We start from the raw sequence: 14,527 nt of genomic DNA, 5'->3' as shown, positions 1-14,527 counted from the left end.
GATTTAGATTCAGCTATAGCTGGAGAATTTAACAACTACTCATCCAACCTACCCCACCTCACAGTCACTTACTAGGGGTGGGGAATGGGGAGTTTCATTTTTTAAACTTGAGGAAAGTTTGATTTGGTCTTCACCTGAAGAGGATTCTTCTAGGAATCATGATTTGGAAGAGCACACCCAAATAAAAATAATAATAATAAAAAAAAAACTTAAAGGAACAGCTTAAAATGACAAACCAAACCAAAACTATTGTTTATGGTGCTAGCCAAATGAAAATCACTTCACTTGATCTCTCGAATGTTTTCCTTTACACATACACACAAAACGCTCTAGCGTTTTGCTTTGTACACATTTATTGCACTACAACATATGCCTTCTATAGAAAAGATGCCGTAGAAAAGCACAAGACTGTAAATACCAGATTTAGGATTTGTTGGCAATTGTATTTAATATTAACGGTATCTTGTTTTTACAAAGCAGTTGAAATTGGAAAAAAAAAAAAAAGAATAGCAAGAAACCCCCATCTGCTGTCTAGCATCAGTAATCCTCACTGGTTTGTTCACCATTTCTAAGGAAAACATCATTCAAGGTAGCTTGTCACAGAGACTCTTCTAAAGTAACTGGCCTTCAGTGCAAATCCAGGGCGTTTGTCAGGTCATCTGGGTTTTCTCAAAGTCCCTCCTCCAAATATTGAAGGCATCTGCCAATGACAATATTCTTCCCTTCTAAAGACCTTCCAGCCAAACACAGTAAATCCCATTACAGGTCTGAGGATGGCAAATATCCACTTTTTACACAGGTAAACTGAGGCCTAGATCCTTCGTTCACCTGCTTAAAGGCCAGTCTTTTGAAAGGCCAGCCACAGAATCCTGCTCTCAATCACAAGTGACACATCTGGGCTGGAGACTAGGCTTCCTCACTACAGAGGGAAGAAAATGAACTGATTGTACTGACTTTGTTTCTTTCTTCCTCCTCTCTAAGAGAACCGGGTATTTTTCTTGTGTAGTATCGCCTGCTGTTAGTATATGCAAATGATGTAAAATCTGTTTTTAAATGAACACCTGCACTAAACCACACCCCAAAGGAGTCACGGTGACACGCCAACTGTAGGCAGTCAGACAGTGGGTAGGAGTAAGCCTGCTAGTGATGTGAGACACTAGGGAGGTTAGCCTCATCCACCTGCTGACGGGCCCCTGCGGCCTGGTCTCCAGGAACACGTTCCGCCTCCTTCTCCAGACAGGGGGTTATAGCCTAGAAGAACACACGAGAAATCCACCGTGTTAATACTCATCAACACACAAGTCCAAAATAAATTTCACAAGTATTTGCACCTTATTTTTATTTACTGCACAGGCAGCGACTTAAGGGAAATTAAAGCAGAGAAAATATCCAGACCTGAGATGGTTTATTTTATAGGGCTAACAGTAAAAGCTATTGTAAAATATTTGTGTTTTAATTTGACCAATTTGGATTAAATTACATTGATTTCAATTGCCATATAATTTCACTAAACCTGCATTAAAGCTTTAATGCTGCTCTGCAGTTGCTGTAGAGCAGTAAGAGTTTATCTGTTCTCCCAGAGCCCGACTAGTTAAGGATTTACAATAATCTTTAATTCCAGTCCTGTACGGAATATTTTGAAGGTCAAAAAGCAGATTCTACTACTACAAGATAATATTTAAATGAATTTGAGAAGCCAAGTGCACACAGTGAGGCAACTTTAGTTGAACCTACCAATGCCATGCTACATGCAACTTTATTTTATGAGCATGCACTTGGAAAGGTACCACTTGGCAAACATATTTGATTTGTTCTGTACAAGGCAAAGAAAAGGAAAACCAAAAGCCTTGCTAACCAAGCAGGTTTCAAAGCAACCTGTTCCACTGAAACTTCAAGCACCACCTCCATCTTTGAAGTTTGTTTTTGTTGTACGAGCTAAGTTCTGCTTTCTAGCTTAATTCAGCAGCTGAACAGCGCAGATGGTTCTTTCACTTCATCCTTAGCTAACTCATGAGAAGATCAGAGACCTCTAATTCCATAATCCGTTAAACTTAAGCAAAGATTTTGCTTAGGTTGAAAATAGGACAGGTAGCAGCTGGAAGGATGCCTCAACCTAGTTGCCCTGATCATGTTTCTCAGCACATGAAAGAACCATGTGCTAAGAATTAGCACACATTTCTCATTCCTGGTAGCAGTAAATATTCTGTGCGACAGCTACAAAGGTATCTGACAGTATCAGACATTTATATCAATATTAACTCATATCAAACACCCTAAAATGAATCAATCCGTAATACTCAAAGCAGAAATTTCAGCACTGAACAGTTACTGAGGTATAGCACATATAAATGAAGGCTCTTCAGGTCTGATACATTTAAATCAAGTGACTTGTTCACTGCTGCACCCTAAGTGTGTTTCCCTTTTAGTCTGATACGGTTGAGGTTGTCTAGGATGATCCCTTCTGCTATGGAAAATTGTAATTAGAATATTATAGCCAAATTAGCACTTGCAGGTATGGCAAAGGCTGTTTGGCCAAGAGGAGAGGAAGGAGAGGAGCTGCCTGGCTGGTCCAGAGCAGTGACCCTTACGGGGAGGATTTCTGGCTACAGAAAACAGTCAATCCATCGAAACAGATTTCAGTGGTTGACAGTGAGTTTAATGAAACCACCCTACGGTGGTCTGTCAGAGTTTGTAACAGTTTTATACCTCTGCAGGATTAGCATATTCAATAGGTTGTTACTGTAATACCTGATTAACAAGGTCACATCTACCTTAATGAGGTGTTTTGTGTCCCTGAGTCTACATAAGAGAAAGTAAAATATTTTCTTCCTGCATTGAGTTAGTAGTATGGGTGACTGGAAGACAGGCCAGATATTCAGTTACTGGACTTTACCAACAATAGGAGAGCGTTCTCAGAAATATTGTTGTACTCAAAAATACAGGTTCTTGCAATTTCCCTAAGTTATGGCAAAAGCATTTACAAGAAAACGGAAATATTGCCTCCCTGGGGAAAAGCATGACAGAAACTGCCCGCTACGTTTTGTACAAAGTGTAAGCAGACCACAATGGGTAAAGCAGAGAACTTGTTCATAAGGTACATTTTGTTTTCTCCCTGCACAAGAGGAAAATTAGAGGTAATTACACAATGACTTTGTGCACAGGTAGGTAAATGCTCCATTTCAAACTCAAAACATCGTAAGGATTTCATACTCACCACCTCCTCGCAAAGGCTTTTTGTTTGGTTTAGATTTCGGGACTGCTGCTGAGGTGGAGGCACCAGATTCTACTTCTTGCTGTTCACAAAAGTAAACGTTACTCAGAATTTAGTCAATGTGAGCTTTGACTAAACTAATCACACACATAACCGTAACCTGGTTAACAACCCAGCCATTACCTGACTCAGTTTCAGGTTTCCTTTGTAACTTTTTCCTTCTTGCATGCTTTCCCACATTGCTATCTTCTGCCTTCGCTTCTCTTCTTCAAGCTAGGAGACAAATCGAGGATATGTAAGACAAAGATTTTAGAATAATAAAAATAATAAAATAATATAAATAATATAAATAAATAATATAAATAAAATAATAAAATAATAAAATAATATTTAGAATAATAAAAATAATAAAATTGCCTGTGCTACAGGAACAGCTACAACAGACCCGTCAAAACCCAGAGGATCTATCTTTACCCGATGCAGTACCTCAGCTTTGTGAGCACCCAAATCTTCCCAACAAGAGGACTGCAACCCCCTCTTCCCCAGTACACACAAGACTGCGTCTGCAGCTTCTTTTGACCCCTTCATGCTTAAAAATACTTTGGAAGTAAAACAGAACTAAGTGGAAAGCTTAAATCATCAGTCTATAAGAAGTGCTGAGTAAAGAACGTTGCATCTGATGGCCATTTGAAGCACAATGGGGGGTTCTATGGAAGAAAACCTGTTTTTTTAAATGAACAAGCCAGCTACGTATTTACATCCCAATGTATTATCAAAGGTTCTCCCTTCTCTCTTCTGACATAATGAATCCAAAAAAATAAATAAATTCATAGTTAAGTTACCTGTCTTTGCTTTTCTTTGTATCTTTCTGCTTGTGCATTCAGCTCCTCTTGCATCCTGAGGCGAGCTGCTGCTAAAGCTTCCTGCCTCCTTACCACCAGGTCGGGCTCTAGGAAATTGCAGAAGAGTTTGCAAAGCAGTTCAAAATAAATTCTAGATGGCATCCTCAAAGAACAGTAATAGGGAAAGGCTCCCATCCCTCGCTGCAGCGGTTTTGCAGAAAATCACAACTCAGGTCCAGTTTGCAGCTTATCTTTTACAGTAATTCATACACTGATTTAAATCTCATAATATTTGAATATTTTTAGAGCAATTACTTCAACGGGCTTTTAATGAATACAGACACCCACGTAACGAACCCATCAAAATTAAAATTCCAGCTTCTAGAATATTTGCTTCTATTTCTGAAGGATTTGTTTGACACCAGTAACTTCAGAAATACCATCCATGCTTCGCAGGGATTCCATTTTTAACCAGGGAGCTTGTTTTGTGCAGAAGCACACGGCAACCAGCCCACGTTCCCTCCTGCTCCTTCTGGCAATTGGTCCTGCTGGCTGGATTACGGCAGCGGGGCACAGGCAGATTTGATCTGTTCCGTCAGTGGAGAAATTACTCACAAATCTCAAACATTTCAATGTAAGGACAAGCGAGTGACACTTTCTGAGGTCACACCAACTGCCGTGCCAGCCAGAGGGCTCAGTGCCAGGCACTTTTCTTTCAGCAGACGTGTAAGTACAGCCTGTGCTTTACAGCAGCAGGTCTTGGAGCGGGGCAGGATCATGTGTACTGTGTAAGGACTGCGTAAGGTTTTCCACCTCTGCCACACTGCAGAAGGCAACGCGCACAGGAGGCAGCTACACCCCAAATGTACATAATCCCGATGGAGTCAGGGCTCCTTCCCTCCTTACCACGTCACTTCCTGACAACCCCACTACAACACAGACTTTCGATAACATTTCTCTTGTTCAAACCTTTTGCCCCCAATCTCTTCAGCAAGAAGATCTGCATCTTCCATGGGCCTAAACAGCCACCCTGAGTACTCCTCACAGTTAAATCCCCCCCCCCAGAGCAGAATCTGTTTGCTGTCATTAAGCAAGATCCTGCCTGTGTGGAAACCAACAGCTGCCAGCCATCCTGTGGCAACCGAGGAGCGCCAGGAGGCACCTAGAGGCTGACACCCACATCCCAGCACCACCACGCAGCCCCGAGGAGGACAGGAGGCTTTACTGACCGATATCTGCTGCATCAACCGCTCCCGCCCGGCCGCTCTGCCTGGCGGCCAGGCTTTGGGATATCTTCTGGACGATGACATAGATGACCACGCAGCCCAGGAGGATGTACCAGCCGTAGTTGGACAGCAGCGAGCCCACTGCGAGGGGGACGAGGTGTAGGTTAGGGCGGGCTGCCTGCCACCGCCAGCCTCACACCCCTCCCACCCCAAAACACCCCTCAGCCCCCCTCACACCCCCTGCCTGACCCCCAGCTCCCCTCACAGCCCTCGCTTTGTGTCTGGCTCCCCTGTAACCCACCCCCAGCACCAAATTTCACCCTCAGCTCCCCTCACAGCCCCCCCCCAGTCCCCTTTCTCCCCCCAGCCCCCTCACAGCCCCCCCCCAGGCCCGGTTCCCCTCACACGCCCAGGCCCCGACCCCCCCCCAGGCCTCAGGCGCAGGCCCCAGCCCCCCTCTCAGCCCCTCCTCAGCTCCGGTCCCCCCCCAGCTCCCCTCCCCGGTGCCCACCCGCGTGCCGCAGCAGCTCGGCACCGCCCGGGCCCCGCTCCAGCTCCGCTTCGCCGCCCCCGGCGCCCCCCAGATCCATCCCCGGCCGCCGCCGCCGCCTCCTCCTCTTCCTCCTCCTCCTCCTCTTCCTCCTCCTCCTTCCGGTCAGCAGCCGCCCCGCCAATCACCGCCCGCCCCGTGCCGTGCCCCGCCCGCTGGGAGGGAGCGGAGAGCCAATGAGGGTAAAGGAACGCCGCCTCGCGGACCAATAGCTGGGCGCCAGAGTGGAAAGGGGGCGGGATCAGGACGGCGAGAACCAATCAGGAGAGGCGAATGGACCAACGGGGGCGCAACGGCAGGGAACGGTCCCACCTCCCTTAAGGCCCGCGCGGGATTTCCATATAAGGTATGGCCACGCCCCCACCCTCGAAGGACCGCCCACCCATGCCATGACCACGCCCCCACCCTTCAGGCCACGCCCCCTTGCCCCCAGACCACGCCCCCAGCAGCAGCTGAGCACCGCCGGGCCCCGGCCCCGCTCCTTTATTGAGGGCTGAGCGCGGCGCGGCCCCAAAACACCCCCCCCCAGCAGCCCCACAGGCTGCAGCCACCCCCCCCCCACACCCCGCTAGGATCCGTTGGGGACGGCGTCTTCTTCCATCTCCTCCTCCGCGTCCTCGGCCGGACCTGGGGAGACAGGCGGGGTTCAGTGGGGTACGTAATAATGCCTAATAACCCAAATTGTTAACAAATGCCCCCAAAAAGGCCGATTGTGCGGGTCTAGGCTGCAGATGATGAGCGATGGTGGCAGCCTGAAGCTTTGGGGTGTCCGCTCCGAGGTCCCAAAGACCCCCCCGGGAACTCCCCGTGCCCCACCTAACGCTCCGTACAATAGGGTGAGTCCCAAAATACTGGGATCATTGTTTTTTAAACAACAATAGGGTTTACAGCTGGTGTTTTGGCACCTTGTTGTCCCCATGAGACCCTGTGCCAGTTCTGAACCGCACCTGGCAGCCAGGCAGACCCCCGCTGGCTGCAGAGCCTTAGGGATGATCCCCGGTCATTCTGGCCACCAATTTATGGGAGTTTTGAGTTTTTTCAACTCTTGCACTGTTTGGCCCTTCCACGGAATGGGGATTGTTTGGAAACCAGAAGTAGAAGCAGAGCGTGACCTGGTTTTCGCTCTCTGCCGGGTATCTGACCAGCCTGCAGCAAGCCTTTCAGCCTCTCCACTTCAGCCAAAGTCGAGGCATTCGCTATGGCAGTCTGAAAAACAGACAAAAAAGCACAATGGATCTTCACACGCAGCACGTTAGTCTTTAAAATAAACACACCAAGTTTTTTTTAATTAAGTGAAGCTAAGCTTCTACGTCCTAGAAGGTTCTACACATGACAAAGCATGATCTTACTTCCTCCCTTATTAAGCAAGCTGTTCTACCCTGGGAGAACTCTAAGCCCAGGACAAAGTTTCGGTTAAATTCTCAAAAAACAGGTATGTCATAGAAGAAAACTTACAGGAAAAGCACCTGCAACAAACATGACGTACTGTTTTATCCATCTGAGCAGAGTCAGATGTTGCCAGGAAAAAAACACTTGTTCTGTTTGGATTCGTCATTTTTCTCCTCAATTTTTGTCCCCGGGTGCTGTCCCGCTGTACCTACCTTAATTGCCTCCACGTCACCTGGGGAGGGCCCGGTTTTCTTTTTGTCTGTTTGCAGACCAGCGCCTGGATTGAAGCTTCAAAGAAAAAAAAAGTAAAGTATCATTACACCCTGGGAGGAGCAGGTGCTTCTCTTACTTCCAAACCAGGTTTGGAAGCATTTCAATCAATCAAGTGTAGTATCTTATCTTTGTTAACAAACTGATACAGTGAATTGCCTCCTTCAGAAACACCAGCAACTTGTCCTCAGGGTCCCACTCCCCCTCCCACCTTTCATCTGCTCATAATGAGAGGCAGAGCATAATTTATAAAGTGTTTGACAAGAGCTGCTCGATTTGGATGTTGCTGAACACTGTTTTGTCTCTCACCATTACAAAAGCAGGGTGGATAAATACAGGGTAAAGGAAATTGGGGTTTCCTTTTCTTAAAGATCTAATATGCCCTTGTGGCAGCCTACGTTAAAGCCTGCACTACTCTAGGTGCAATCTTAATCTTCTGCTTCTCAGAGTTACCTGCTTTAAGAAAAAAAATAAACGTTTGTAGTCTGTGAAAATGGGAGTTACTGACTAAGCAGCAGGAAAGAATTTCCTGAAATGCCGACCCAGCCTCAGGAACCTGCAACCTCTTCCGCAGCTACAGGGAGATTTTCTTTACGTTTATCCAACTATTTAGTTTTAGAACAAGTAAATCAGTGATCTATCAGACCTGAACCCTTTTTTATTCACAAACCATTGTGAAAGGCCACCTGTTACAGTTTTAGGTGATAAATACATTTGAGATACTTCTGTTACTTTGCTACAAATTTGAAAACGCTGTTGCTATGCCTGATCTAAGTTCTGTTTTCCAAACAACTCAATGAAAAATTAAACAAAACGAAGGCCAGGTTTGATGGGGCCCTGGACATCCTGATCTAGTGGGTGGCATCCCTGCCCATAGCAGGAGAGTTGGAACAAGGTCATATTTAAGGTTTCTTCCAACCTGAGCCATTCTGTGATGTACCATTTAAGAACCACACTAAATAAGCAAATATTTTAACACTTGGGAACTAAATGTTTTCCTCTGCATTTATCCTCCTAGTTAAAGCAGGTTTTACTGTTTATAGTCCCTAGCAGAACATAAGATTTTTCAGTTACCAATCATCTAGAGTGAAAAAATAAACACACCAATGGCCACCTCTTTGCAGTAAAGTCACAGAGGGGAAAAAAGATAAGAATCCACCCTGACCAAATATCTCTTTCAGAAATATTTCTGAGATGTATTCACCACCATCCAAAAATTAGCCAGAAGTGCCTTGTGAAATCATGCTACTAAAGTTAAGCCCTCCTGCCAATGAGGGACGTTTCGGTACAGCACGCAGTGCCGCACGCCAAGTGGTGTTTCTGAAGGAGAACGCCAGTGGAAATTTATTTTTCATCTTACGTTTTTGTTCTCCTGGCAATATCCTTTGCAAGCTGTGCACCCCGTTTGCCCTTGAACATTTTCTCTGCCTCCTGTCGCTCCTACAGCGATACCACACACACAAAGTTAATTTGAGAACATTGCATTTTGCAAAGTTGCTGTCTTTGCAAAGAAAGATGCTTTGGCTCATCTTCATCAGCGAAGATTGGCACACAGAGAGCAGACGTAACAACAAGCACATAAACATTGCCCAAACACTCAGACTCAAGGCCTATCAGCCGAACGCTCTGAAAAACAACAGCTCTCCCACACTGCATCTTCACTGAGAACAGAGGGCTCCGCTGTGATTTCTCGTTCCTTTCTCCAGATCTCTTTCTACCAACAAAACTAGCCAGCCAGAAGAGAATCAGACTAAAACAATGGCAGTAAAACATAGCTAAATGTAATTAAGCAGATTAGATTCTTAACGGAATGAAATCATAAAAGAAAGCAAAGCAGGTGTTTTAAAGCCACTTAGGATTTATAGTTTCAATACAACTGACAAATACGGAAAAAAGTTTAATGTTGCCACTAAAATTTCAAGAATGTAACACGAAAAAAGGTTTTCATCTTGTGCTGAATCAGAAGATGGCAGACTTACTTTGAGTTTAACTTTCTGAAAATCCAGGACTCTGACTTGAGGGACTTTGTGGATTACATACAGTCTGTAATGCTTCTTATTTGTTACAGGGTTCCTTAAAATGCTACAAAGTAAATAAAGGTTACAAAGAGGTACTTAATATGAAATATATTAAAATAAATTAAGATATATCTATATTCATATAAAGAGGGGGGAAAAAAAAAACTTCTCTTTTCAAGATTACCTACCTCAGGTACGTCAATGATTTAATACTTGATAACGGATCCAGTTCACCCTACATAATGGGAACACAGAAATAATCTTGAATGCATTTAATAAGAATCCAGTATTTCAAAACAAAGTTCCTAAACTTCTACCAGTCTTTTTTAGTTACTGTTTCATAGTCAGAATAATCTCACATTCATTTCAAGCTTAATTCTTTGAAAATGTAGACAAATAGCAGCATTTGTACTGTGGCAAAGGACAGCAACAAGTCAGTAACGTTTCAAACAATACTACTATATTCAATTTAAGGCAGCCAACTGAGCCAAAAGCCTTGGTTTCTACTATGGAAAAGATACATTCTAGAAACAGGGAGAAAAAAAAAAGAGCAACAAAGCAAGTTTCAGTTTTAACAAAGAATTAAGAATAAGAAAATTGCAAGTAGACCCGCTGGTATTAAATCTACTCAAATGCCACACAAAGGATTCCAATCTGCTTATCTTTACACATAACATCACTAACAAAACCAATGAAATTGTGCTCAGGCTCTTGGCTAATGAATTAAATAATTCAAGCAGAGAATATTAGATGCACTTGGGTTTTCCAGTTTTGAATAAGTGACTAAAATGAAATTTTAAAAGAGAATTTTCATATTTTTTTTTTTAAAACAGAGACTGTTTGTTTAGTTCAATATTGGACCTAAAAGTACTTAATTTCAAAGTAATTAGATCACCTTTGTGAATGCTCCTCACCAGACTCTCAAGTGCATTTTAGACATCAAATAGAATTAATTAAATTAACTACAGTTAAACAGGAAACCCACCAAGACTTTTTTGACTGCTGTTCCACTGAACACTGCAACTTAGGTTAATTAAAATATACACACCAGTATACACACCACTCTACCAAATTCACATGGTATTTCTCTAAATAAAAAGGTTAATTAGAAAGATGACAAAACCACACAATTTAGCATTGTTTGGGTTTATTCTGCATCAGTAGCTTACCAATTCAGCAATGTTATTGTTGGTGAGAACGAGCTCCGTGAGGCTGGGCAGAGCCTGTTCAAGTCCCTCACCGATCCGACTGAAGAAGAACAAAAATCCAAATGTTTAACTTAGGCTGGAAATTAGCAATGGTGAAAACACACAAATATGAAAATAGAGAGCTTCTCTCTTCAACACAACCAACTCTGACACAGACAGAAGTTTGGATTAGCATCAGCTACAAGACTTTTTCTAATCAAAGCAGCACAAAATACCAGTTGGCATTGTAAGAGCATTAGATGCAAAATCTGTGCTACATTTGTTCAATTACAGGTATGCCTGTTTGCCTGTTCTTTATGGGGACGGTAAATGAGCTCCAAAGATTCTAGCCAAATTCCAGACTCTGTGTGTCGTTATCCTGTGGAAAGTGAAGACTGACCTGGGACAGATTTTTTCAATGAACAAAGCAAGAAAACTAGAGGGGTTATACAGTATTCACTGCCATTTTTTCCCCCACAGAACAAACATTTCTACAACTATCCTGCCCTGACAGACGCTCCTCTGCCCCAGGGCCCCAAGCACAGCCCCTCACCAAATCCTGTTGTTATTCATCAGGAGAGTTTTCAGCCTCCTCAGCAGGGGGAACCCATCCAGCTTGCGGATCTCGTTGTCAGAGAAATCGATGGCATCGAACTGGTCCAGAGTGGCGCCTAAATTCTCGATGACGGGGATTTTATAGCCTGGGGAAAAGAGAAACGCGAGGCGGGAATTAGAGGGTGGCTACAGTGAGTAAAACACAGCGAAAAACAGGGCCTGGGGGAGATGCTTGGACAAAAGGATTGCTAAAAAAACCCTGCAGGGCGCCTTCACCCCGCTCCCACACAGCATAAATCCTCCATCAGCCCCCACAGAGCCAAAAAACGAATCCTTAGGCCCAAAACCAGCCCCACGGGGCCGGGCCCAGCTCCCTCATGAGGCCCAGCTCCCCCCTCAGGGACCCAGCTCCCCCCTCAGCCCCGCACCGCGCAGGTCGAGCTCTCGGTCTCGGACGGCGTTGGTGTACTGCGCCGCCTGCTCGATCAGCTCCGCCGTGAGCTTCACCATCCCTCCGAGCCCTCGTTAGGCCACACCAGGCCGCACCAGGCCGAGCCGAGCCGATCCGAGCCGTGCCCGCCCCGCTCCGCCAGGCCCCGCCGCCCACAGCCGAGCAGGCGCCGCCCGGCCCCCGGCTCCTCCTCCGCGAAATGGCGGCCGCGGAGGGCGGGGAAGAGCGGGGAGGTGCTCGGCTTTGGGTTCAGTTCCGTCACCTGAACAATAAATAAGTTCTTCCTCACGTGGCGATGAAGCTTCTTGTGGTTTAATTTGTGCCCATTACTCCTTGTGCTATCACTGGGCACCACTTAGATGAATTTGGTCCCATCCCCTTTACGCTGCTCCCCCTGGTAATTATAGAGGTTGATAAGATCCCCTCTCAAATCTTCTCTTCTCTAGGCTAAACAGGTCCAGCTTGTGTAGTCCTTCCTCATAGGACAGATGCTCCAATCCCTTAATCATTTTTGTGGCTCTACACTGTATCCTTTCCAGAAGCTCTATGTCCCTTTTGTCACTGAATGATGGAGGAGCATGGAGTGCAGCTCCCAGCTCCACACAGGACCACCCAAAAACCAAACCATGTGTCTGAGAGCAGTGTCCTAAATGCTTCTTGAACTCCTCTAGGCTTGGTGCTATGTCAGCTACCCAGGGTAGCCTGTGCCAGTGCCCAACCAAGTCACACTGTTCCCTTTTTCCCTCATATCCTCCTAGATCTCACCACTTTTAATATCCTTAAACAGTGCTTTTCCATGCTTTTGGAACCTCGTCCCCCCCGGGGAGCTGGGGGGAGCGACACCAAGGGCCCAGGGGAGCAGTTTTGCTCAGGTGTGGCCTTGATTTCGGGAGTTTGGGCAATCCCCCATGAGCACAGCCATAGCACCGCAGCACTTCGGCAGCTCGTCAGCAGAGGGAACTGATGTCCTACAAACGTCTCAGCCTTTGGCCAAAGCAGCCCCAAGCGTGCCAGGGTGTCTCCGTCACCCCTTCTCTCCCCAGGCCTCGAAGGTGGTGGAGAACTTTTGGTCTTTGATCTGTCTGTGGCAGCGCTGCTGAGAAGGGCAGCGATCCTTCTCTGTGGGCTCCTAGCAGCAATTGTGAGTGTTGAGGGAAAAGGTACAAAATCAGGTTTTTCACCCCAAGCCCTCCTCTCATGGACGACATGACCCTGCCAGGGGCCACTGCAATCTCCTTTGTGGCAAAATCCGTGTTGAGCTGCAGTTTCTCCACGTACCCCACGGCTCAGTTCTGTGCACAACCAGAGAGAGAGTGCAGAGCCCCGCATCCAAGCACATCTATCAACAGAGTAAAGGCTCGGCTTTGCTACCCATTAAACCCTAAAGCAGGCAGAAGCTGTTACCAGAGCTTCCCTCTCTGCTTCTGGCATTTCAGATCAGACTAGATCTGCAGGAATCCGGGCAGAGCAGGCTGGGGACCTGCTCCCCACGGGCTGACCGGCAGCAAGCAGGCTGCTTTCCCTTGGACAGTAGCTGCTTGTGCTTCTAGCCAGTGGGACTGTGCTTTTTCAGACAAATGCTGCTCCTTTCTTGCTACACAGCCAGGACAGCCTCACACAGTAATTACAGCTCTCGGTGCTTTCCACCATCCCAGCAGCAGTTTGGGCTTTGCTCCTGAATACTGCCCATAAACACCTTCCCACTGCAGCACTCGAGACAGTTGCTCTGGCATCTCCACGTGCTTTCCAGCTCTCAGGGAAGAAATGATGGGCTGGGAGCTCTGCAGGCTCCAGCACAGCATTCACCTTTTGCCTTCACAAGACAAAGCACACTTTCAAGTGGCATCACCCCCCTCCTGCCCCACTTTACAGATTTGGAAAGCTGAGGAAGAGCTGGGTGTATCTCTCGGGGAGCTGAGATGGCTCAGCCCGCCGTGCCTGGGCAGGCAGCTTCACTTCAGTGTAAATCAGGTCCAAGGCTGGTGAGCTGCCTGGCATTAACGTCAGGTTGTCACAGCCAAGGCGCTTGGCCCCGTTGGCAGGGCTCGGCTGGCAGCAGCAGCGCTTTGCGGATGGGTGAGCCCCAGTGCAGATGACGCTAACTGGAGGTGGCATGGGAAGGAAGTGGTTGGTCACCCCCAGGTCCCCAAATCCTCTTGAATGTCACCAAGCCACCACCTCTGTGACCCTGGAAAAATACTTCTCCAGCCCTCAAGGCTCCCTCTGTGAGATGAGGCAGAATGATTTCTGCCTCTCCCGCTATCTAGGGAAGGATTTTATTTTTCTGGGCGCCGTGACGTTTCTGTGAACTCAGAGGATGTGATGATAGTTTAAATGCTGCAGCCACGTTTGGCACCGCACAGGGATGGCTCATACTTTTCTTTTGGGAGCATCCAGCGGCGGCATCCTGTGAGTGACGCCTGGCTTGGTCCCCAGGATTACAGTGTCAGCGCTGGCTCCGTTCTGGCTGGCGATGCCTGCGGAGGTGTCGGCTGGGGTCACTCAGTTCTTGGGCTCCCTGCTAAAGAAACACCCTCACTACTCTCTGTGACCAATGTTACTAATGAAAGCACACTCCGTTTTTTATAACATCTGCGTTTCTTTAAAAGAAGTTAGGAGAGAGCAAGAGAGAGAGGTGTCATGAGCAGAGACAAAGAATTAGCAGCGTGGTTGCGCATGACTCAGGAACCACACGATGGGAAAGTCGATGCAACCTTCAGTCATTTCGGGCAGGCATTGAAAGGAGATTCTCTTCAGCCTCCTGGGAAGCAGGTCCTGCCCCTGACAAGGCTAAACAAAACGGGGACCTTTCTCCTTGAGCACAGTAT

General features: G+C 46.5%; 2 protein-coding genes across 2 annotated transcripts; both read right to left on the bottom strand.

Moving 5' to 3' along the window:
- Positions 1 to 422: 422 nt before the first annotated feature.
- SELENOS (selenoprotein S) lies at positions 423 to 5,953 on the bottom strand. Its single transcript, XM_068695626.1, has 6 exons — positions 5,791 to 5,953; positions 5,283 to 5,420; positions 4,054 to 4,160; positions 3,395 to 3,484; positions 3,215 to 3,293; positions 423 to 1,251 (listed from the first exon to the last, which is right to left on the bottom strand). Exons 1-6 carry the CDS (start codon positions 5,867 to 5,869, stop codon positions 1,172 to 1,174), a joined length of 573 nt encoding a protein of 190 aa, XP_068551727.1. The 5' UTR covers positions 5,870 to 5,953; the 3' UTR covers positions 423 to 1,171.
- Positions 5,954 to 6,016: 63 nt separating this feature from the next.
- On the bottom strand, positions 6,017 to 11,897 carry SNRPA1 (small nuclear ribonucleoprotein polypeptide A'). The gene is made up of 9 exons (XM_068695625.1): positions 11,677 to 11,897; positions 11,247 to 11,394; positions 10,676 to 10,754; positions 9,695 to 9,741; positions 9,468 to 9,570; positions 8,849 to 8,928; positions 7,431 to 7,506; positions 6,942 to 7,035; positions 6,017 to 6,456 (listed from the first exon to the last, which is right to left on the bottom strand). Exons 1-9 carry the CDS (start codon positions 11,756 to 11,758, stop codon positions 6,398 to 6,400), a joined length of 768 nt encoding a protein of 255 aa, XP_068551726.1. The 5' UTR covers positions 11,759 to 11,897; the 3' UTR covers positions 6,017 to 6,397.
- Between the last annotated feature and the right edge of the window lie 2,630 nt (positions 11,898 to 14,527).

This window comes from Anas acuta, chromosome 12 (genome assembly GCF_963932015.1).
Source record: "Anas acuta chromosome 12, bAnaAcu1.1, whole genome shotgun sequence".
Taxonomy (NCBI): domain Eukaryota; kingdom Metazoa; phylum Chordata; class Aves; order Anseriformes; family Anatidae; genus Anas; species Anas acuta.
The sequence above is the reverse complement of the archived record's forward strand: the minus strand, read 5'-3'. Positions and strand labels throughout refer to the sequence as shown.